General features: G+C 40.6%; 1 protein-coding gene across 3 annotated transcripts in view; it reads right to left on the reverse strand.

The window, feature by feature from the left end:
• LOC122660509 (protease Do-like 2, chloroplastic) overlaps positions 1 to 22,215 on the reverse strand; it is a 41,040-nt gene that overhangs the window by 13,947 nt on the left and 4,878 nt on the right. For all 3 annotated transcript variants that reach the window (XM_043855844.1, XM_043855843.1, XM_043855845.1), the window contains exons 4-8: positions 20,592 to 20,665; positions 20,394 to 20,457; positions 5,229 to 5,273; positions 4,356 to 4,463; positions 3,353 to 3,430 (exon numbers count right to left, since the gene is read on the reverse strand). In XM_043855844.1, coding sequence (XP_043711779.1) covers positions 3,353 to 3,430; positions 4,356 to 4,463; positions 5,229 to 5,273; positions 20,394 to 20,457; positions 20,592 to 20,665 — 369 coding nt within the window. The remainder of the gene's footprint in view (positions 1 to 3,352; positions 3,431 to 4,355; positions 4,464 to 5,228; positions 5,274 to 20,393; positions 20,458 to 20,591; positions 20,666 to 22,215) is intronic.

Genomic DNA, 22,215 nt, shown 5'->3' on the forward strand with positions numbered 1-22,215 from the left:
TTACTAGCAATGATGGTGATGAGATCAGCCGGTTGAAGACCTTTCTTGGGCAGGAGTTTAAGATTAAAGATCTAGGGAAGCTACGGTACTTTCTTGGGATTGAGGTTGCCAGATCCTCTAAAGGCATCTTTCTCTCCCAAAGGAAGTATGTCCTAGATTTATTAGCTGAAACCGAATTGTTAGGATGTCACCCTTCAGATACTCCTATGGATGATATTGTTCGTCTCAAGGAAAAAGAGGGTGAACCTGTTGATAACGGCCGGTAGCAAAGACTAGTGAGGTAGTTGATTTATCTCTCACACAAATGTCCTGATATTGCTGTTGTTGTGACTTGTGAGTACTCTGAGTCAATTTATGTATGATCCCTACTCTTCTCATATGGAGGTTGTTCTTCGTATCCTTCACTACCTGAAGTCAGCTCTAGGAAAAGGCATTCTCCAGGTCAACTTGGTTGGCATCATCAAATTGATTTGGAAGATAGTTGCTAAAAAAAGAAGTATTTGGGTCGACTGGATCTACTCAAGGCACCTTCAGCAAGACTCTATTTGGACTGTTTCCCCATCCACCAATGCTTCTTAGGTCTGGCGGAAGATTTTAGCTACTCGTTCCCTTGTCCAAGGAGCTATCTGCACTCGCATTGGTGATGGTTCCGCTACTTCCCTCTGGCTGGATTACTGGCACCCTATGGGCATCCTTCTCCAACTTGTTAGCCCTAAAGTTATCTACAGTTCAGGCATCCCTAGAAATGCTCAGGTTGCTGATATTCTCGGCCCCTCTGGTTAGGACCCGCCGCCATCTTCGCATCAGACTCTCTCCAACATTTGGTCTGCTCTCCCAACCATCAATCTTATGAGAGGTGATTGTGTCATGTGGTCGCCTTCCAAGTCGAGTTCCTTCTCCGCAAAAGCTGCCTGGGATCATATTCGCATCAAAAGTTCTCTTGCTCCTTGGAGAAAACTCCTTTGGTTGAAGCATCATATCCCACGCCACTACTTCACAGCCTAGCGAGCGCTCTCCAACTGTCTTCCAACTCAATCCTTCCTTCGCCATCGTCAGATTGCTGCTTCTCCTTGCTGTCTTTGCTGGAACAATGTGGAAGACACTGAGCACCTCTTCTTTGCTTGCCCCTTCTCCATGGCTATTTGGGAGGGGATCCTAGCAAAATGTTGGCCTAGAAGTCATAGAATTTTGCCCTTCAGTAGAGATTAGCTTTGGATTGACAAGACTTTTGTTGGTTCTTCAAGCTGCGACACAGTTGGTAAACTAGCTTTTTGTGCCACCATCAATCACATATGGATGGAGCATAACCTTAGGAAATGGACCTCCAAATCTCGTACTCATCAGCAGATTTGGGATTTCATTTCTTTTGAAATCAAAGCTCGCTTATCTTCGGTCCCTCCCTCTTTTTGTAATGACACCCCAAGGAACAGACTTATTGTTGTCTCCTGGGGACTGTCCTCCATTTCTCTCCAGCCCTCCCATGTTTGTGGAGCTGGCTTTTCTTTTCTTTCTTCTCGCTCCCTAAGGGAGCTGCTGTATCTTTCTCTCTTTGGTAATGAATTTTTTATTCACCCAAAAAAAAAGGCATTCTCCTGTCTCCTCATGGTCACCTACAGATAGAGGCATACATTGATACTGATTGGGCTGGTTCTGTAGATCGCAAGTCCATCTCTGGGTATTGTTCTTTTGTAGGTGGCAATCTTATCACTTGGCGTAGCAAGAAGCAAAATGTGGTTGCTCGTTCTAGTGTCGAAGCAGAATTCCGTGCTATGGCACAAGGTATTTGCGAGTTACTTTGGCTCAAAGGTTTGCTACAAGATCTTGGTGTTCTTCTTCGTCTTCCTATGATGTTGTACTGTGACAATAAGGCTGCAATTAGCATTGCACATAACCCGGTACAGCATGATCGCACCAAGCATGTTGAACTGGATAGGCATTTCATCAAGGAGAGATTGGAAGAAGGGCTTATTTGTGTTCCCTTTGTGAAGTCTGTTGATCAGCTTGTTGATATTTTCACCAAGGGTTTATCTAGAAAGCTATTTCATCCTAGTTTAATCAAGTTGGGCATGATTAACATTTTTGCTCCAACTTGAGGGGGAGTGTTGAATAATGTAAACCATAATACGGTCTTTTTCTTACTTTATTTTTATGTTTATGTACTGCCTAGCTATGTCGGCTATGCTAGGGGGTATTATTGTCATTAGGGTGTAACTCTTCATATTATAAATATATGGCTTGTTTGATCATATTGATCATTCAAGCATTCTCCTATTTCTCTGTTTTGTTAACACAGCATATTGAAGTGAACTGTCATTTTGTTTGGGATGCAATGATGAAGAAGTCAATTTCCATTCCGTTTGTCAGCTCTCACAATCAACTAGGAGATTTGTTCACTAAAGCCTTGTTTCGGCCTATGTTTCTCCAAGGGTGTTCCAAGCTAGGCATGGGTGATATCTATGCTCCAGATTAACGAGGAATGTTAAGAAATATTAGTGTTAGTTTATGGGGTTAAGTAAGTATATGTAGGTTCTTGAGGGTACTTATGGAATTAGTTAGTTATTTACTTAATGTTTACTTACGGTTCTTGATGTCGGTCTAGTAGTTGTGGACCCAAAATTGTAATCTCTTTTTATTATAAATTGATCACCCCACCCACAGTTTGATAGTTCTGTTCGTTCTCAAACATTGGCAGTGCTTTCTCCCTTCTCTCCTCTTCTTCTTCTCTTTCTTTCTCAGCTTTGTACAGGGGCTGGTTTTTAGTGTTTGGTATTGTAACATGAATAATATCAGTATAAGTTATAAAATACAAACAGGAAAAATAGAGGGAATCGGGAAAAATCAAGAAAAAAAAACTGAGGGGAAGTCAAAAGATCGACACAAAGACAATTGAAGTACATATTCTCAAACTCAAAGACATCTCTTTGGTGAATATCTATATAATTTCTTGACTTCTAACTTTTTCAAAATGTTGATAGAATGTCTTGTAAATGTCAACCATCAGTACTAACAGTTCTTAAGTGCAGAACAAAATTACAATGTTTTGAATTTGGTCTTTTCTTTTTCTTTTTTTCTCCCTTCTTTTGCATTCTGAGAAAGTTACCCACAACCTGGTAATGTATATCTAATCAGACCTGACCACTTCATTTATCCTCTTCGGGAAGTCGGTACTGAAGATTTCACAATTAGTGTTGATCTTGTATGATTGTGCCACATCATCCAGGTAGAATTGCTATGTGCATATGTAAAATAACACAAGAAATTCCAGCTGCAATAATAAATGGATGGAAAGAATGCGACTTATCGGTCAAAGACACATAGATAATCAAAACTGGAAACGCCTCTCTGACCAAACCTCTATTCGTGAAACCACTCCTTTTGTCACTGATATGGTGTCTCCTCCAAATGGGTAGCCGACAACAGTTACTGCATCCTGCCATTCAGGAGGAATCATCATCTTAAATGTGCACATATTATTATGAGAGACAAGTCTGTAGCATCAAAATATAAATATTTTACGAGAAGACCCATAACAATGAATAGGAGTTGCAGTAGGCAATATGAATCATTGCATTATGAACTTTGATTCCATTATTTCTAATTGAATCACTTCTAATGCTTCCATGTCTGCATCAAGAAAATAGGGAGTATGTATGGCAAGCCTTGGCAGAAAACAGTGAACCTATCTTCAGAGAATCAGAGGTACTGTTTGAGGTGGAAACTACAAATTTATATTGCTTAGTAATTTTCACGCAAAATCTTCATGTTAACAAAAATATTTAAAACATACATAAGAAACCACCCTTTAAAGAGTCAACAAGAAAAAACATCTTATTACAGGCCTTCTAAAACCACGGCTCCATAATTAATTTGAACAACACATTGACTAAAACAGTGATCCTATCTTCAATGGCACAGCCTGAGTTGGAAACTACAAATTTATACTGTTACTATTTTTCTCGAAACCTCTTCCTTGTAAGCAAGAGTATTTTGGAAGCATAAATAAGGAGTTAACCAGTGAAACCATCTTACTATAGCGGATGCAGAGCAAGTTTCTTATCTGATTAACTTAATTTCATTTAAGATTAACACATCTCAAAATAGATATTTGCATAATCAAATTGACAAATCACATGTTCCTAGAATGATTGCAGCTAAATCATTTCTTTCCAAATGATGAAATTTATTGTTGAATTTCTTACTATTTTTCTTTGGATTGTAATTGATCAAGTAATTTATGGAAGTGCTTGCATTCAAGTTTGTGGAGGTTGCAGTGCTGCAAAGTAGAGGTCTTTTCAATTGTGTTGGTAACAACTAAAATCTCTACAATTACTACTACAAGAGAATAGGAGAAAAACCTGAAGGCGTGGAAGTCGCCCAAAACGGAGTGGCTCCGCTCCTTTCCAGAATTCCTCACTTTCTACCGAAAGCAAAGCAATATCACATTCAACACCTCTAGCCAAAACCTGTACATGAGATCACTCGAGCAATAGTTGCAAGTTAAATTTAGTTCAGTAAGCATTATAAGCTCTTAGGTTAACAAACAGAAGAATCACATAAAGATAGGATCTAGAACAACCTCCCAAACTTCTACCACAATAATAGGGTAACAATGTGGGTTGGCAGAAACCCAAACTTACTGAGTGCCTCAGAAGAAGGTTGTAGACATTGTTTTGAAACCTTGTTTAGCTGGGGACCATTACCTAAACAAAACTGGTTCAACCCTTGACCCAGGTTAAATAACAACCGGATGGAACTGCCTTTCAAGAGAGGTATTGCATGGAAAAATCAAGAATAGTGCACCATTCAATTAATTGAAACAACCGTTTAATTTCCAGTCCTGCTTCAACACAACTCAACCAAGCTTCATTAAACCTTATTTTAGCTTGCTAGATGGCTAGACAAATCCTATTCACCATTCCAGCCTATTTAGAGCCATAGTGCTACACTGCTACGGCTTCAACACATTTTCAAAAGCTAAAAGAATAGTAAGTAATAGATATTTAATAAAAAACAGTTTTTAGATTCCATATTGATATATCGGAACTACAGTTTCAAAAAAAAAAAATGCAAGTGGGAAGAGGTTTATTTCAGAGGATGTGAGCTAAGAAAATGATTGAAATTTTATTACTCGAGAAAATATTATAGAAACCTCATACAATTGGGACAGGACTTATTTGAGTTGAGTATCTTACATGGTAGAAGGATTAACTCAAAAATACAGTAGATACCTTTGCTATAAATTTTGTGTCATCTCCTCTTCTCTTCACTTTGACCTGCAATAACTCAATGCATTACATGATCATCATAGGAAATTAAGCAAATTGTATTCTGTGAAAACAATCAGCACATGAAGACATATTGAACATGGTCTTGATCTTCTTTCTGTCAATAGGGTATTGAATGCAGTCACTTCATCAAGTACTAGCAAATTAGCCAAGTAAAACCTAAAATATCTGCTCTGAGGGGAATAATTTCAGTTTCCAACTGGAGATTGTCACCAATGTGCATTTCTAGTGGAAGAATCCATAACCTGACTTGATCCATGCAGAAGCATGTCTAACCATGGCACTTCAGCTGCAACAGATGGATTCCAGATACTGTTTAAATGCTAGAGATCACAGAGCAACAGCTACAAGTGAGAGAAATAGCAGGCTGGAGTCTGGACAGCACCTAGGCCTCTTTGGGGTAATTAATGAGCTGAAGAAGGAAGTGAACAAGTTGGTCTGCAGGCTCCACTGTCAGCAATCAGATGGAAATTAAGTCAAGAATTTTTTTTTAAAGGACCATTACCCAGTGCTGGCTCCACCTATGCAAGGTCCTGGGAGGGGGTGAGTTTGGACTTTGGAGTTGGTCCTAACCTTTCGCATTTTTGCACAAAGTGGCAAGCCTTAAGACTCGAACCTGGGCATTTGCCCCGGCATCCCGAACTTTTACCATTGCCTTAAGGAATGCCCCCCCCCCCCTTTTTCAAGTAACAAAATTTTATATAGCGAACGAAGGGATCCGTGATAAAGAAAGGAGCCAGAGCTCTCCCAAACTAGAAGAAAGAAAACAAAAACCTCAAAGGCAAACTGTCCCCAGAACATAATCTAGACTGCACAACACCTGCAGACCTTGGACTGATGTAGATCGAAGCATGAAGAAGAGAAGGACCAAAATCAAATTCAAAACAAAGTTACTGTTCACATGACAAGCAAGCAAGTTAGTTATAGAAAGTCTTTGTTTTAGTAAGCCCTTCTTGGACAAGTAGTTTCCTATTTTGGGTACTTTCTAATTTTGTGTTCTTTCCTTTTTGGTTGTAACTTTCTATTTTCTTAACCTTCTAAATTTCAACTTTCTATTGTTGAGAAGCCTGGTCAAAATATATAAAAGGGGCCATCAGTTGTTATGTTCAACAGTTGAAATCAATGAAAATTGCAGTTGCTTGCTTGAGATCTGAGAGAGATCTTTGTTTCAACAGCTGAGATAGCTGTGGATGAGAGGCCCAAGGCTGAGAGAGCCATCTATCCCCAACCCTCTCCCCTTCTATCCTTCTATCCTTCTATTCCTTCTTCTTCCCCTTCTCTATTTTCTGTTTTGTTCTACTTCCTATTATATTATGTTGTGAGTTACTCTTCATCTAAGATACAATCGAAGCTTCATTGTTGCTGCTGGTTAGAAGATCTAGAAACTGGAAAATAGTACGGATTTGTTCATCATTCAACTAGAGATCATTGCTGCTGGAACCTACCGTTGGCCTATGAGCCTATCATCGATCCTACTGTTGAGTGGTTCTTAGTTGAACTAACTTCTACATTATGGACACCATTGGAATGAGATATTTTCCTGTGAAGAGAAAGATTATGAAGCACTTATCATCAAAACGATAAAGCTGTAGACATCCAATCTGTGCAAGTTGAGAAAACTGGAGATTCAGAATGGTGATGATAACCCCTATTGTCAGGGGGATGAAGACTCCAGGCAGCAAAAGAATCTGCATACATGTCAAGGGTAGTGTGACATTGTTTTTAATGGTGGCGTAATGTAGAGCTAGGTATGAACTACACTAACGACAGATAGGATCACAGAATTAACCCCAACAGGTACTGGTTCAGAACTTCAGATTTGATATTAGTGTATATATATATATACTCAACAGCAGGTAACAATAGGTTATTTCACCCTTGGAGCTCCCAACACATATAACAAATAAACCCAGCCCAAATAGAGCAATAGGAAGCAACAATAAATCACCAAACGCAGGCAGAATTAGGACTCATATCTGGAAATAATTTGATTCTCAGACATAGCAGTAACAGAAGTTGTTTAGGTCATATATTACCATCGAGTGGAGGTCAAGATCGATGAGTGCAGCCCTCCAAAACTCTGGCCAAACTGATGGCCTAATACTCAGCTATATCAAATCTTGAGTTAGGGCCTAGTACTGACCTCAGAACACCACCAAAGTTCAGTCAAGTGGGAGTCCTTGTGTGGTGGTTTGATTCTCAAAAGATGGGCAGATTCTGATGATTGAGTTGGGAGATATTGCCATATTGGGCCTTGAAGATTTCAGCAGGAAACCCTTCAAACCAGAATCGCAGGTGATGGATTCATCCTCCAAACATCAGCAGCAACTTGGGCTTACTAGATAGAGATATTAGTGGTGATCAGAAGCCCAAATAGAGGTCTCAGTTAGCCTCAGTTACCCAGAAAAATTACAACTCAGACAAGGGGGAAACAGGGTATTGAATGGAGAAGAGAAGAAGGGGAAGAAGAAGATAGAAGGGTATCTCACCCAAAGGTCTCTCACCTCACTGCCTCTCACAGTTTCTCATTGCATAAAGCAAACTCTCAATTTTTTTTTTCATTCATAAATCATGGGGAGGACCCAACAGATCCATTACATATATAGTGGTGCTTGCCAATAACAGAAAGGGAAATAATTAAGAATGGAAAGTCCCTTAACAAGGTAAAAGTGAGACTTAACCACCAAATAACTAAACTTCCTAGCTTATAAACTAAATTTAGAAAGTAATAAAAGACAAAATAAATAGCTAGCTAACCCCAACACAATTCTGGTTTTGAGTGAACCAGCAACACCCAGCCGCATGGGTTGGCCCAAAGGCCCACAAGCCTGGCCCACTTAATTGGAGTTATGGACCTGGCCCCTTAGGTTCCTGCGGCTGTATTTTAGGCTCAGGAACCTGTCTACGTCATGGAGCCAGTGAGAATTAGTGTCCACAGAGGCTGCCGACAAACTAATGTCAACTAGGAAGCATCATCCCCACCCCTACGAGGTGGCAGGACTCCGGCAAGGTATGGAAGTTTCTGCTTTAGCTGTTTTTCAGCTTACTTTTAAATATGTGATAATTATAAGGATAAGACATGGTCAGGAGCATCTCCAATGTATGCATGTCATTTACTGTTGAAATACTGGTTTGGTTCATAACCGGTTCTCTATAGTTGGTCCATTTTTATGTAATGTCAAGATTCAATGTATCTGCATGCTAGATAAGGCCTATGAGTCAGCCCTAGCTAGCATGCCTTATTTGCGATTCCATTTTATATCTATAAAAAGAGGTGACCTCTATCACTCTGACAAGCCAATACATTCTCTCAACTCTCTTCTCTCCTCTAAATTCTTCTAGGTATCAGAGCCCAATTCCTTTTGGGCTTTTTTTTTTTTATTGTCAAACATAGGGAAGACCAGATCATCCTTATTGTCTATGTGGATGATATAGTGATCACCGGTGATGATGAGGCAGAAATCTCTACTAAAAACTCAACTGGCAAGTGGGTTTGAGACTAAGGATTTAGGACATCTACAATACTTCTTGGGAATTGAGGTAGCCCGACCCAACAAAGGGATCTTCATCTATCAAAGAAAGTATGTCCTAGACCTTCTTGAAGAAACTGGGATGCTTGGTTCCAAACCCAGTCGCCCATTAAAGTTATTCACCAACTCAACGGCACAGGAGGTAATTCTGTAGAGAAGAAATGACATCAGCGTCTCGTAGGAAGACTCATATATCCTTCCCACACCAGGCCTGACATTGCTTATGTTGTGAGAGTTGTCAGTCGTTTCCTTCATGACCCAAGGACTGTTCACCTTGAAGCACTATACAGAATTTTACGACACTTAAAGTCAGCACCAGGAAAAGGTATCTTGTTCTCAAACAATGGAAGCCTAAAGTTAGAATCCTTTACAGATGCTGACTGGGACGGTTCCATTGATGACAGACATTCTACCTGTTAACAAAACAGAAAATTGGAGAATGCTTGAATGATCAATGAGATCAGTCAAGCTCTCTATTTATAATAATAAAAGAGATTACAAGGGGAAACACTGTCCATGACACTGTTCACGTGAACACTGTCACAACCCTAATTACATTTCTACCCTTGCTCATGAATACACAAGTAAAGAATAAATAAAACACCAAAAAGACCAGAATACCCCCACGGTATTCCGGTGTACATTATTCAACACTCCCCCTCAAGTTGGAGCAAATATGTCAATCATGCCCAACTTGACTAGATTAGGATGAAATAGCTTTCCAGATAATCCTTTGGTGAAAATATCAGCGAGTTGATCAGCAGACTTCACAAAGGGAACACAAATCAGCCCTTCTTCTAACTTCTCCTAGATGAAATGCCTATCCACTTCAACATGCTTGGTACAATCATGCTGTACTGGATTATGTGCAATGTTGATTGCCGCCTTGTTGTCACAATATAGCATCATAGGAAGACGAATAGGGACACCAAGATCTTATAGCAAACCTTTGAGCCAAAGTAACTCACAAATTTGTGCCATAGCACGAAATTCTGCTTCGGCACTAGAACGAGCAACTACATTTTGCTCTTTGCTACGCCAAGTGACAAGGTTGCCACCTACAAAAGAACAATACCCAGAGATAGACTTGCGATCTGCACAACCAGCCCAATCAGCATCAGTGTATGCCTCTATCCGTAGGTGACCATGTGGAGACAAGAGAATGCCTTTTCCAGGAGCTGACTTCAGGTAGTGAAGGATACGAAGAACAGCCTCCATATGAGAAGAGTAGGGATCATGCATAAACTGACTCACAGTACTCACAGCGACAGCAATGTCAGGACGTGTGTGTGTGAGAGATAAATCAACTTCCTCACAAGTCTTTGGTACAGGCCTTTATCAACAGATTCACCCTTTTTTTCCTTGAGACAAACTATAGCATCCATAGGAGTATCTGAAGGGTGACAATCTAACAAACCAATTTCAGCCAATAAGTCTAGGACATACTTCCTTTGGGAGAGAAAGATGCATTTAGAGGATCTAGTAACTTCAATCCCAAGAAAGTACCGTAGCTTTCCTAGATCTTTGATCTCAAACTCCTGCCCAAGGAAGGTCTTCAACCGGCTAATCTCACCACCATCATTGCCAATAACCACTATGTCATCAACGTAGACTATAAGAACAGTGAGTTTTTCACCAACCCTCTTTATAAAGAGAGTGTGATCAGCATTACTTTGCTTATAGCCTACAAAAATCATGGCAGCATGCTCAAGGTGACTGCTTCAGCCCATAAAGTGCACGCTTCAATTTACACACTTTTCCTTGGTTTTTGTCACAAGAGAACCCTGGTGGAATGTCCATGTACACCTCCTCATCCAGCCCTCCATTTAGGAAAGCATTCTTCACATGCAGCTGTTGCAAATCCCATCCAAGGTTGACAATACATGATAGCAAAACTCGAACAGTATTTAGCTTTGCAACAAGGGCAAAGGTCTTCTGGTATTCAATGCCGTATGTCTGAGTGAACCCCTTTGCCATAAGTCGTGCCTTATACCTATCCACAGTGTCATCCCCTTTCTGTTTCACTACAAACACCCACTTGCATCCAACAGTTCTCTTCCCAGGTGGAAGAACCACAAGCTCCCATGTGTTATTTTTTTTCAGGGCTTCCATTTCTTCCATCATTGCTGCCTTCCATTTTCCATCTGATAGAGCTTCTTGCCAATTGTTAGGAATACGAACAGGAGAAAGAGAATAAACAAAAGCACGAAAGGATCGGGAAAGGGAGTCATAAGAAACAAGATATAGGATGCTTAGTGCAAGCCCTGACACCCTTGCGATAAGCAATAGGTAAATCAAGAGAAGAAATATTACCAGGTGAAGAGGCAGGTTTTGGAACCAGGTTCGGCAATTGGATGGGTACTGGTGCAATAGTTGATCGAAGTTGCTTATGCTTCCTTGTATAAGTCTGCATATTAGATTCATTAATCCTCCTCTGAAATTCACTAATGGTTTTCTGCACGGGAGTCTGGACTGGAGTTTGCTCCCCCTGAATAGGAATGTCAACAACAACATCTGTGATGGTCTCCTCCGGTATAGGAACCTCTCCCCCTGAAGTAGAGGGAGGACTAGGAGTAGGAGGAACAGGGACAGACCGAACAGGAACAAACTCATTGTAAACAGACTGGAGGGGAGGGTCTATAGTCAACAAATCTTCACTAACACTCTCCCCCTGAAGAGGTGGGGACAAATAATAAGAAACATTCTCATGAAAAACAACATCCATACTGACCAAGGTACGTTTGGCAGGAGGATAAATGGATAATAGCACCTGTACCCCTTCTGGGTGGCAGAGTACCCTAAGAAAATGCAGCGGAGACTATGGGGTTCAAGTTTACCACGGAACCTAGTATTCATGGCATAACAAACGCAGCCAAACACCTTGGGGGGAACAATAAAAGAAGAAGAGCCAAGTAAGAGCTCGACAGGGGACTTGGAGTCAAGAACCCGACTGGGCAGCCTATTAATCAAATAGGCTGCAGTGAGGACAACATCTCCCCAATAAAAGGAAGGAACATTACGATCAAACATAAGGGCTCTAGCCATCTCTAAGAGATGGCGGTTTTTCCTCTAAGCCACACCATTTTGGGCTGGAATATCAACACAGCTGGTCTGATGTAAGATCCCATGGGCAACAAAGTATCTTTGGAATTGACCTTCCATATACTCTGTCCCATTGTCACTTCTCAAGACCTAGAGAGTGGCATTGAATTGGGTTTGGACCAGCTTGTGAAAATGCTGGAAACAGGAAAAAAACTTCATTTTTATTGTACATGAGGTAGACCCAAGTGAATCGTGAATAACAATCTATAAAAGTGACATACCATCGATGGCCAGAGAGAGAAGCTTTTCTACTAGGACCCCACACATCAGTATGAACCAAATGAAATAAGGAAGAAGATCTTTTATTAGAAACTGGATAATTTGAACGTGTCTGTTGGGCCAAGACACAAGGCTCCCAAAAAAAATCTTCCTTTGTACAACTTTAAACTAATGCTGGAAACAAATGAGATAGAGTTCCTAATGGGGGATGTCTTAGTCTAGAATGCCATTGGTGTAATGCAGAGGAGAAAGATGCAAGTTGACAAAGCCGAGAAGGTAATGCTTGTGTAGTAAGAGGTTCGCCATCAAGCAGGTACAATCCACCATGCACTTTACCCGATCCAATCGTCTTCCCCGAGTACAGTTCCTGAAAGACACAATGGGTAGGAAAAAATGTCACTTTACAATTCAGATTTTTTGTAATACTACTAATAGAAAGAAGATTAGTAGTAAAATTGGGAATATGCAACACAGAAGACAAGGTAAGAGATGGGAAATAGCTAATGCACCCTTTCCCTGAATTGGAGGAGAGGGATCCATCAGCAATTTGTACTTTGTCCTTGCCAGAAGTAGGGTAATAGGTGTGAAAAAGGCTGGAAGAACCTGTCATGTGATCAGTGGCACCGGAGTCTATAATCCATGGAGTGGAGACAACCGATGCTAAATGACCAGCAAAGGAGATACCTGAACGGGTAATGTAGTCCTAGACTCCTAGGTAGGAGTAATCCCACTAGGAACCAGGGTAATGGGTTCACTTAACAAGGCTGGCCAAGTGGGCAGCTTAGGCTAAATAGGGTAGAAATTAGGGTTAGGGTTAGGGTTTCGAGCTAGGGTTTTATTTGGTAATGATGTACAGATTTTTAGGAGTCTATTGGTGTAGGTTTGGATTGATTTGGATGAAGTTGGAAATCTAGGGTTTCGGGTTAGAGGCCTTGTGAAAATGGACAGTTTGTAAAATCTAGGGTTTAGGGGCAGATTTTAGGAAAGGGGCTTATAGGGTTTTAATATGCGGGTTTAGGGGATCCTAATGATGTAAAGAGATTAGGGTTTGAAGGGGTTGTAAAATTCTGCTGTTGGGGGCAGAATCGGTTGCAGGTTTTAGGGTTTAATGGAGTGAGGGAATGGAGGGGTTAGAAGAAGAAATTGGGTGTCAAACCTACTGGAGATTCCACTGGTAGCAGCTTGAACAAATGTGAAGGATAGAGCCACCTTCGAATTGAAGAAGATCCTCCCGAACACTTAACCAAGTCACATGATCACTTGAATTGAACCAATTGGATGCAACCAATTTGAGCCGGTTCAATTAAAAAACATAAAAATAAACTAAGTATTGGGCTAATCCCGTATGCAACCTATGTACCCCTAGTTTAAGCTCATTAAAGTGGCCTATTACATAGAAAACCCTTAGGAACAAAGGCCCAACATGTATATAACCAAACCCTAGACTTATTCCTAAGAAAAGAAGCCCAGTTTGGTAAAAAATCTGCATCAACTCTCCCCAGCTTGAAAAAATTCGTCCTCGAATTTTGTAATGATAAGGGGGAAGCAACATGTGAGTAGCAGCTTTCACCATTCCCCAGCAGAATTCTTGTTGCTTGTAGACTTTAGGGATGTAGTCTTCAAGGTGTGGAGCTTTCTCTTCAAAGACCCATGGTGGCATAACAAACTCTATGTGTTCAACCTTTGAATCAATATCAACTATGTCTGTCGTGTTCATAGAGTCTTCAACGTTGATAACCTTCTCATCTAAAACTTGAGGCACAAGCTGTACCTCTTCAAGAACAGCATCTTGAATGCCAACGATTTCCCGTGGAGTACTGTCAACCACCTCTTCATCTTCTGTTGTTTCAGCTTTGTCTACTTTGTTCTCTTCAACATTGACCGCTTTAGTAGAATCTTCTGTTGGTGCATCAGCCGTTGGTGAAACTTCAAACACAGTCGATGCCACTTGCGTTTGAGTTGACATGTTTGGCATTCCCTGTGGTTGTACTGTCGATGTGGTTACCTTTGGTTGTAACCCTTTTAGAGTAAAACAATGGTACAGACGGTGTCGATCAGGTAGGACACACGAGTTGTTTTCAGGTTCAATCCAACCTTGTCGCTCGTCCAACCAATTACAACCTACTGCAATAACGTTCCTTGGAGATGGTACCAACTTACACCAAGCACCATTATGGTATGAAGAACACCCAAATTCAACAAAGACTTTACCTGTAGGCATGATGCAAATCTCTCCTGATTGGGACAACATATCCACCACGGATTGTGAAATAATATTGTTACGTCGCCTCTCATCAACAACTAATATGGCTGTGCTCCCATTGGGTAGACGAACTCGGGTCTTGAAAACAAAGGGAGGTGGGTCTTTCGAGGCTTGGTTGGAGCTTCCCTCCGCCATAGCTTTGATACCAATTTAATGTAGTCCTAGGTAGGAGTAATCCCACTAGGAGCCAGGGTAATGGGTTCACCTAACAAGGCTGGCCAAGTGGGCAGCTTAGGCTAAATAGGGTAGAAATTAGGGTTAGGGTTAGGGTTTCGAGCTAGGGTTTTATTTGGTAATGATGTGCAGGTTTTTAGGAGTCTATTGGTGTAGGTTTGGATTGATTTGGATGAAGTTGGAAATCTAGGATTTCGGGTTAGAGGCCTTGTGAAAATGGACTATTTGTAAAATCTAGGGTTTAGGGGCAGATTTTAGGAAAGGGGCTTATAGGGTTTTAATATACGGGTTTAGGGGATCCTAATGATGTAAAGAGATTAGGGTTTGAAGGGGTTGTAAAATTCTGCTGTTGGGGGCAGAATCGGTTGCAGGTTTTAGGGTTTAATGGAGTGAGGGAATGGAGGGGTTAGAAGAAGAAATTGGGTGTCAAACTTACTGGAGATTCCACTGGCAGCAGCTTGAACAGATGTGAAGGATAGAGCCACCTTCGAATTGAAGAAGATCCTCCCAGCCGTCACGGCGTAAGGAGTCAACCGGATTCCACCAGTCCCTTTTCACCTTGAGATCCACAAGGATGCACACACTCACAAGGGAGCAAGGAGCAGCAACAATGGCAGCCAACAAGCGAAAGCTTTTTTCATTAATCAAATTCGTGTACAATGCTGGCCTCCCTTACAAACTTATATAAAAGACTCAAAAATAGACTTAGACACTAAAAAGGAATGGCCTAATCCTATCCCTAACCTATTAGGCAACTTAAACTAAATAGGAAACTAAAATACTAAAAGAAATAGACTCAAAACATGGCTGGACTTATAGAGTCCTAATCCAGCCCAACTTACATCACATGACCACTTAAGTTGGCACATGACCACTTAATCAAGTCACATGATCACTTAAATTGAACCAATTGGATGCAACCAATTTAAGCCAGTTCAATTAAAAAACATAAAAATAAACTAAGTATTGGGCTAATCCCGTATGCAACCTATGTACCCCTAGTTTAGGCTCATTAAAGTGGCATATTACATAGAAAACCCTTGGGAACAAAGTCCCAACATGTATATAACCAAACCCTAAACTATTCCTAAGAAAAGAAGCCCAGTTTGGTAATAAATCTGCATCAATGGGCAAAGTGGGAACCTGAAGGATTGGAGTAACCGGCAGCAGATGTAGAGGTAGCGGATGTCTGTAATATACGCCGGAGAGCCTAAAATTCTTCCTTGGAAAAAACATTGTCAGCAGTGGGGGGCTATACACTTTCAGTGTGATTAGCCTTGGATTTAGTTTTAGCACGACCACGTTTGGCCTCAAAATCAGCGAGCTTCCCATGTAATTTCGAGCATTGAGCCTTAGTGTGATAAAGTTTGTTGCAATGTTCACGCGTCACAGGGTCTTTTGCTGATGTAGCAGAAGCCGAAGCAATACTCTCAGAAGGAGGAATAGGGCTGGAGCCAATAGCAGCCTGTAAAGCTGATCTCTCAACCGTAGGAGTCAACATCATAGCAGCCCGACGTGTTTCTTCACTGTGAACATAAGAAAAGGTCTCCTCCAAATTAGGGAAAGGGACCCTACCAAGAACTTGCACACGAATGGGATCATAATCAGCACTAAGGCCAGCCAAAAAATCATACACCCGAAACTGGTCCACATAAGTATGATAGATAGTGATGTCGGCAACAGTAGAGGGCTGAAATCGAGCATAGTGATCTAGTTGCTGCCATAAACTTTTGAGGGCAGCATAATATTTAGTGAGAGACAGCTCCTTTTGAGTAGTATTTTGGAGTGCTTTCCTTATCTCATAAACCTGTGCACCATTTCCCGATTGACCATAGGTTCCTTTGACAGCAGTCCATATCTGTGTGGGTGTGTCAAGGAGAAGTACTGACTAGAGAGGTCAGGCTGCATAGAATTGAGGATGAAGGACATGACCATAGCATCATTGGCATTCCATCGAGCTCTAGAGGGACCCTCTTCCGTTGGCTGTGTAGTGGTGCCAGTAAGATGGCCAATAAGTCCTCTACCAGCCGGAGTTAGAGAAAGTGATTTGGCCCACATGAGATAATTTGATCCATCAAGTTTAATGGCAGCAGCATAGGGGAGGAACTCAGTCCAGGACTGATTATCTCCCCAAGAAGTAGTTGTAGTAACTTCAGAGTCCGGCATGATGATGGCAAAAAGTGGCAGAAAAATTCAGAAGTAGAAGTTGAATTGTAGGTCTAATAACTCCTCTGACAGTAGCAACTTGCTTGAAGAAGAAAAGGTAGTAGCAAAACAGCCCTAACCCAAATATCGACAAGGCTCAGGGTTTTGAAGAAAACCCTGAAAGAGGAGATCGATTAGGGTTAGGGGTTTTCAAAAAATTCTGAAAGTGGCTGAAAGTACTGTCAAGTGTTCCTTGAAGTAGAGTGAAGAAGATCTCCAAAGGGCAGCCAAAGCAAAGAGAAGAAAAACCAAAAATCAATAAAAGTCAGGGTTTTTCAAAACCCTGAGGTGAGATCGACAATTGGTATGGCCTTCAAAAACCTTGAAATTACTGTGATAGTAGCTGTTCAATACTGCTATGAAGGATGTCCAATACAGAAAATCAGCTTCCAATGCAAAAGAGAGCTCGATCTTCAAGAAGGAGAGGACTCCAAAAAAAATCGCAGAGATGCAAGGCAGCAACTATCGAGAATGATATGTGATTAAACCATTGATTGAAGAGGTTGAATTGAGGGCAGCATCTAGATCGTGGGATCACCTCATTAGTGCTGCCCTAGAGAATGAAGAGGACCAAGAAGAAAAAGAAGGGAGAAAGAGAAGATCTAGTGAAAGGAGATGGAACAGAAAACGATGGAGGGGATGGTGTTTTGAAAAACTAGGTCAGAGAATTTGGCTCTAATGCCATGTTAACAAAACAGAAAATTGGAGAATGCTTGAATGATCAATGAGATCAGTCAAGCTCTCTATTTATAATAATAAAAGAGATTACAAGGGGAAACACTGTTCATGTGAACAGTGTCACAGCCCTAATTACATTTCTACCCTTGCTCATAAATACATAAGTAAAGAATAAATAAAACACCAAAAATACCAGAATACCCCCATGGTATTCTGGTGTACATTATTCAACACTACCTCTAGTTACTGCACTTTCCTTGGAGGAAATTTTGTTACCTGTAGAAGCAAGAAACAACATGTAGTTTCTAGATCCAGTGTTGAGGTTGAATACAGATCAATGGCACAAGGAGTATGAGCTCATTTGGCTGAAAAAACTTCGTAGTGATCTAGATTTGACTCCTGAGGGACCCATGAAGCTCTACTGCGACAATAAGGCTGCAATCAGTATAGCCCATAATCCTGTGCAACATCACAGGACCAAGCATGTTGAAATTGATCAACACTTCATAAAAGAAAAGATTGAAGATCTGCACTCCTTTTGTTACCACAGAGAACCAGCTGGCAGATATTTTTCCTATTATTTCCAAGTTGGGCATGCGAGATATCTATGCACCAACTTGCTGTTGAAGTATTAGTTCTGTTCATAACCGGTTCTCTGTAGTTGGTCCATTTCTATGTAATGTCAAGATTCAATGTATTTGCATGCTAGATAAGGCCTATGAGTCAACCTTAGCTAGCATGCTTATTTGTAATTCCTTTTCTTATCTACAAGTAAAGAGGTGGCCTTTGTCACTCTGACAAGCCAATACATTCTCTCAACTCTCTTCTCTCTAAATTCTTCTTTTACTCGTACAGAGACTTTGGTTATTTGACCATAACTTAATCCTCACTATGCAAAACATTTATAGATTAAGAAGGTTATGAGGATTTAATTTTCACATTCTATAAAGTAAGTAAGCCAAATACCTCTAACAGCAGGAAGGCTGTGACTAACTTACTCACAGCTCGTCAGTTTGAATACTAAAGTAAGGAATTGTGTAATTTATGTGCTGATCGGCAGTATAAGATTATCAAAAAGTCTAAAACCAATCAATTGTTGGAGGAATTTTAGGAGCTGATCGCCAGTGAGTTCCACATAAGAGTAGAGAACCTGTGAGGAATATTCAACATGCTATTTACCTAGTTGCTCGAGCACCTTACCGAACTAGGCAGCTTATATAATAACTCTCATGAATCAGCTGGATATGTGGATCCATGAAACCTAATTCAAAAGAATCTGCTGCATGCAGAATGGAGACTTGGTTCTGTTCCAGACGTCCAGTGTTATGTATCCAGAAGATGGATCCAGGAGGATTGGCTTGGATAGCCACCCCAGCATTAGATCATTACAAAGTAGAGATTTAGTGATTCCAATTGGATGGTAAGCTGGACATTGAATGTGTTTTCTATACTTTCCGAGATAGATTTAAGTAGTAGGTATCATTAGGAACAAATTTGGCCTGTTAATGAATAGAAGAAAACTCTTGAGACAACAGATGGTTATGTTAGGGGTTTCTGGTCCCTTTTAGTGTTTTCCATTGGATGGATAAGTTCAACATGGTAATGGCTTTTTCTATATTTCAAGATAGAGTTAAATAGTAGGTATCTTTAGAAACAGATCTAACCTGGTAATGAATGGAAAACCACTTTGAGACAATGGGTGGTCTATGTGAAGGGTTCATGGTACATTTTAGCCTATCTAATGCACTGGTGCATTCACACGTCTGATGATGGTGCTTCCATTTATTGGTTCCTTCACTGCTGTACATTATGACATTTTTTGGTGTATAGTCATACCAGAGATAAACCCCTTTTTATTTTTACTTTTTTCTTTTTCTTTTTCTCAGCAACAGCAACATAATTTCATTGTGACTTTAAAAACAAATGATAGATATACATGTCAAGGAAATAAAGCAAAGCAACAGGAAAAAGGGTGCGAGATTGGGAATTGGGAGTACACATGCAAGCAAGCAAGCAAAATTAGAAAGCAACCAAGTAGAAAACCGAAAAACAAAAGAAAAGGTAGATTATCACCTAAATCATTTGCAGCAACTTATGGAGGTTCTTCTTAAGGATCTCACTACTAATTAGGAGATGTGCATGCCTTCGTATGACAAGGTTATGTTTCTTGGTTGCATGGGTTTACCAGAAGGCTTGAAGGCTTGCCCAGATAAAGAAAAATGCTGCTTGGACTAGAGCAGCAGACCAGGCATGTAAGCAATCGATAGAAGATGTTTGCAGCTTACATGGACTAGTGCCACTTTCTTAGCACAATTGGACTAGAGAAGCAGACCAGGCATGTAAGAAAATTATATGATTTGAAATTCTTCTAAAATCAACAATCATTAAGGTGGTGGTTTCACACACCCGAGTGGAGCAATTGATCAACACAGGTGCTGACATCAGCTGTACAGACTGACAATGAAGGTGACACCTTGTGGCTTCAACATGTTCAGGCTTGTCATAAACTCCAATTGGATCGATTAAAGCTCCGAAACCCAGCAAAAATACTTGTTTGCAGATCTAGGGTTTGAAATGATGGAAGATGAAAAAAAAAGGAAATAAAAAATGAAAATATGGAAAACAGAGCTTTTATCAGAGGTTCCCTTCAACTCTTATTAAAAAAAGGAGAGTGTATAATGGAGTGGGGGAAATAACAAGTAGAAACACCTACATATCACACTATATGACCTCCAAGTACAAGTGGATAAATATAATCCTTCAATATAATATATACTTTGAATAAGTTATCCTGTCTACTGGCGGGATTTGATTGATAAACAGGGGATTGTCCAACCCTGATAATTCAGATCAGGTATCCTCCTACAACCACAATAAGATCCCTATTCCCAACCACAACATGGTGACAAACAAGAAAGAAAACTTGTACAAGATTACCTGTGTATCATGTTCAACACAATGTGCATTTGTCAAAAGTTTTCCATCCCCAATCATAAAAGCACTGCATAACCAATAACAGCTCAGCAAATACTCCCACTGCTACACACTACACAATAATAATCACAAAATATTGAAAAGCCTAAAAAGGAAAAGAATCCACCAAGAACAATTAACAGCCTAGAGTTCAAAACATGCCTGCCTGTACTTGTATATTGTCTCTGTTTTTGCCAGGGAAGGGAATAGTCAGGTGCTGTATGAGTGCAATAAACCTAGACAAAATATAAACAAGCATGAAAGATTAATAATAGATACTGGCAATGAATGGAAAGGGAATAGCTATTGCATCTTTAGGTGAATGCCATTCTTGGAGCTGCATTTTCACATCATGTAAAATCTAGAAATAACACGTGTGCATAAAAAGGGTCAAAGTCCCCATTATTTGCAGCTTGAAATGGTTGCGCCATGCAGAGACTGTTAGTCTTGCAAATCTAACTTGGGTCCACTACATGGTTCAATGGGATAATGGACCTCAATTTCCATCACATATACATATTATATCTCTTTTCTTTTAATTCACACAAGAAGCACACTGTACCACACAAGACCTCGGAAAAACCTAGAGGTAAAAAGAACACTGACCTGAGCCTACACAAAAATCCACCCGAGTCTCTTTTGATGTTTGTCCTAGACAAACCAAAAACTCTTTAGTATACACATATTGAAGCCCAAAATATAATTTTCCCCCTTGAATGGAACACGGTAGCACCCACCTGCAGGTAGGTTCATTATCATTCCTAAAGGTCCTCTCACTTCTCTCTGGTCAAATGCTGCATGAAACAGCAGCCAGCACTAAAGACCAAAGCTTTAGGCCTCTTCTATTAAACCTCTGTCCTCTCCAAATCACCAACAACTGGTCAAAGGATGCAAGCACCACCCACAACCCAGACCATACTCCCCCACCATTATATATGCATTAGACATAATCAAGAAAACGTCGATCACCTTTTTTTTTTCCCCTTGCCCCCTAGCCTCCTCTATTTGGAAAAAAGCATTACGGTCCATTTGGCCCGGTTGTAGGCGCCCCCTACCCTTCGCTCAGGAGTGGCTATGGCTTGATATGTCCTTTTCTAGTAGTTCTATTTGTGATACTGTTGGCAAGCTTGTGTTCGGGGCTGCTATCTCTCATGTCTGGATGGAGCGGAATCTTCATAGATGGACCTTTAATTCCCAGTCTCTTGACCTGATTTGGAAAGCCATCTTCTTCGATGTCAGCTCTAGACTTCATATACTCCCCCATGGCTCTCTTATAGCTTCCCCAAGGAACAGACACACTGTTGTTACCTGGGGCCAAGATTCTTCTCTTTTACGGTCTTCTAGCCCAGCCCCCTAGGCCTTGTGGCTTGTATAGTTCCCCCCCGCTCTCCCTCCCTGTGTATTCCCATTCCCCTTTCCCCACCCTTCGGGGTTTTGGTAATGAATTATTTATTCACCAAAAAAAAAGGAATTGAAATTTTTTCTTAACTGCAGCCAATTGAAACTTCCCTTCCTCACCCTCCATATCTCCAAGTCGTACAAATGCCCTTTGATCCAGAATGATTAATCAATGGCTTATCCTAAGGGGACATGAATTAGCACCAAGGCCTAAGCCTTACTTGATGATTAGAACCATAGTTCAAAACCTCGCCGAAATTTCAGTCATCTCATTTTAGAAATTCTATGCACCATTTCGTCGAAATTTCGGTTATTTTGGTATTTCGCTCATTTTGGTATTTAGCACCCCAAAATGGCCAAGCAAAACTCATAGAAAAAATACAGTGTT

This window comes from Telopea speciosissima, chromosome 4 (genome assembly GCF_018873765.1).
Source record: "Telopea speciosissima isolate NSW1024214 ecotype Mountain lineage chromosome 4, Tspe_v1, whole genome shotgun sequence".
Classification (NCBI taxonomy): domain Eukaryota; kingdom Viridiplantae; phylum Streptophyta; class Magnoliopsida; order Proteales; family Proteaceae; genus Telopea; species Telopea speciosissima.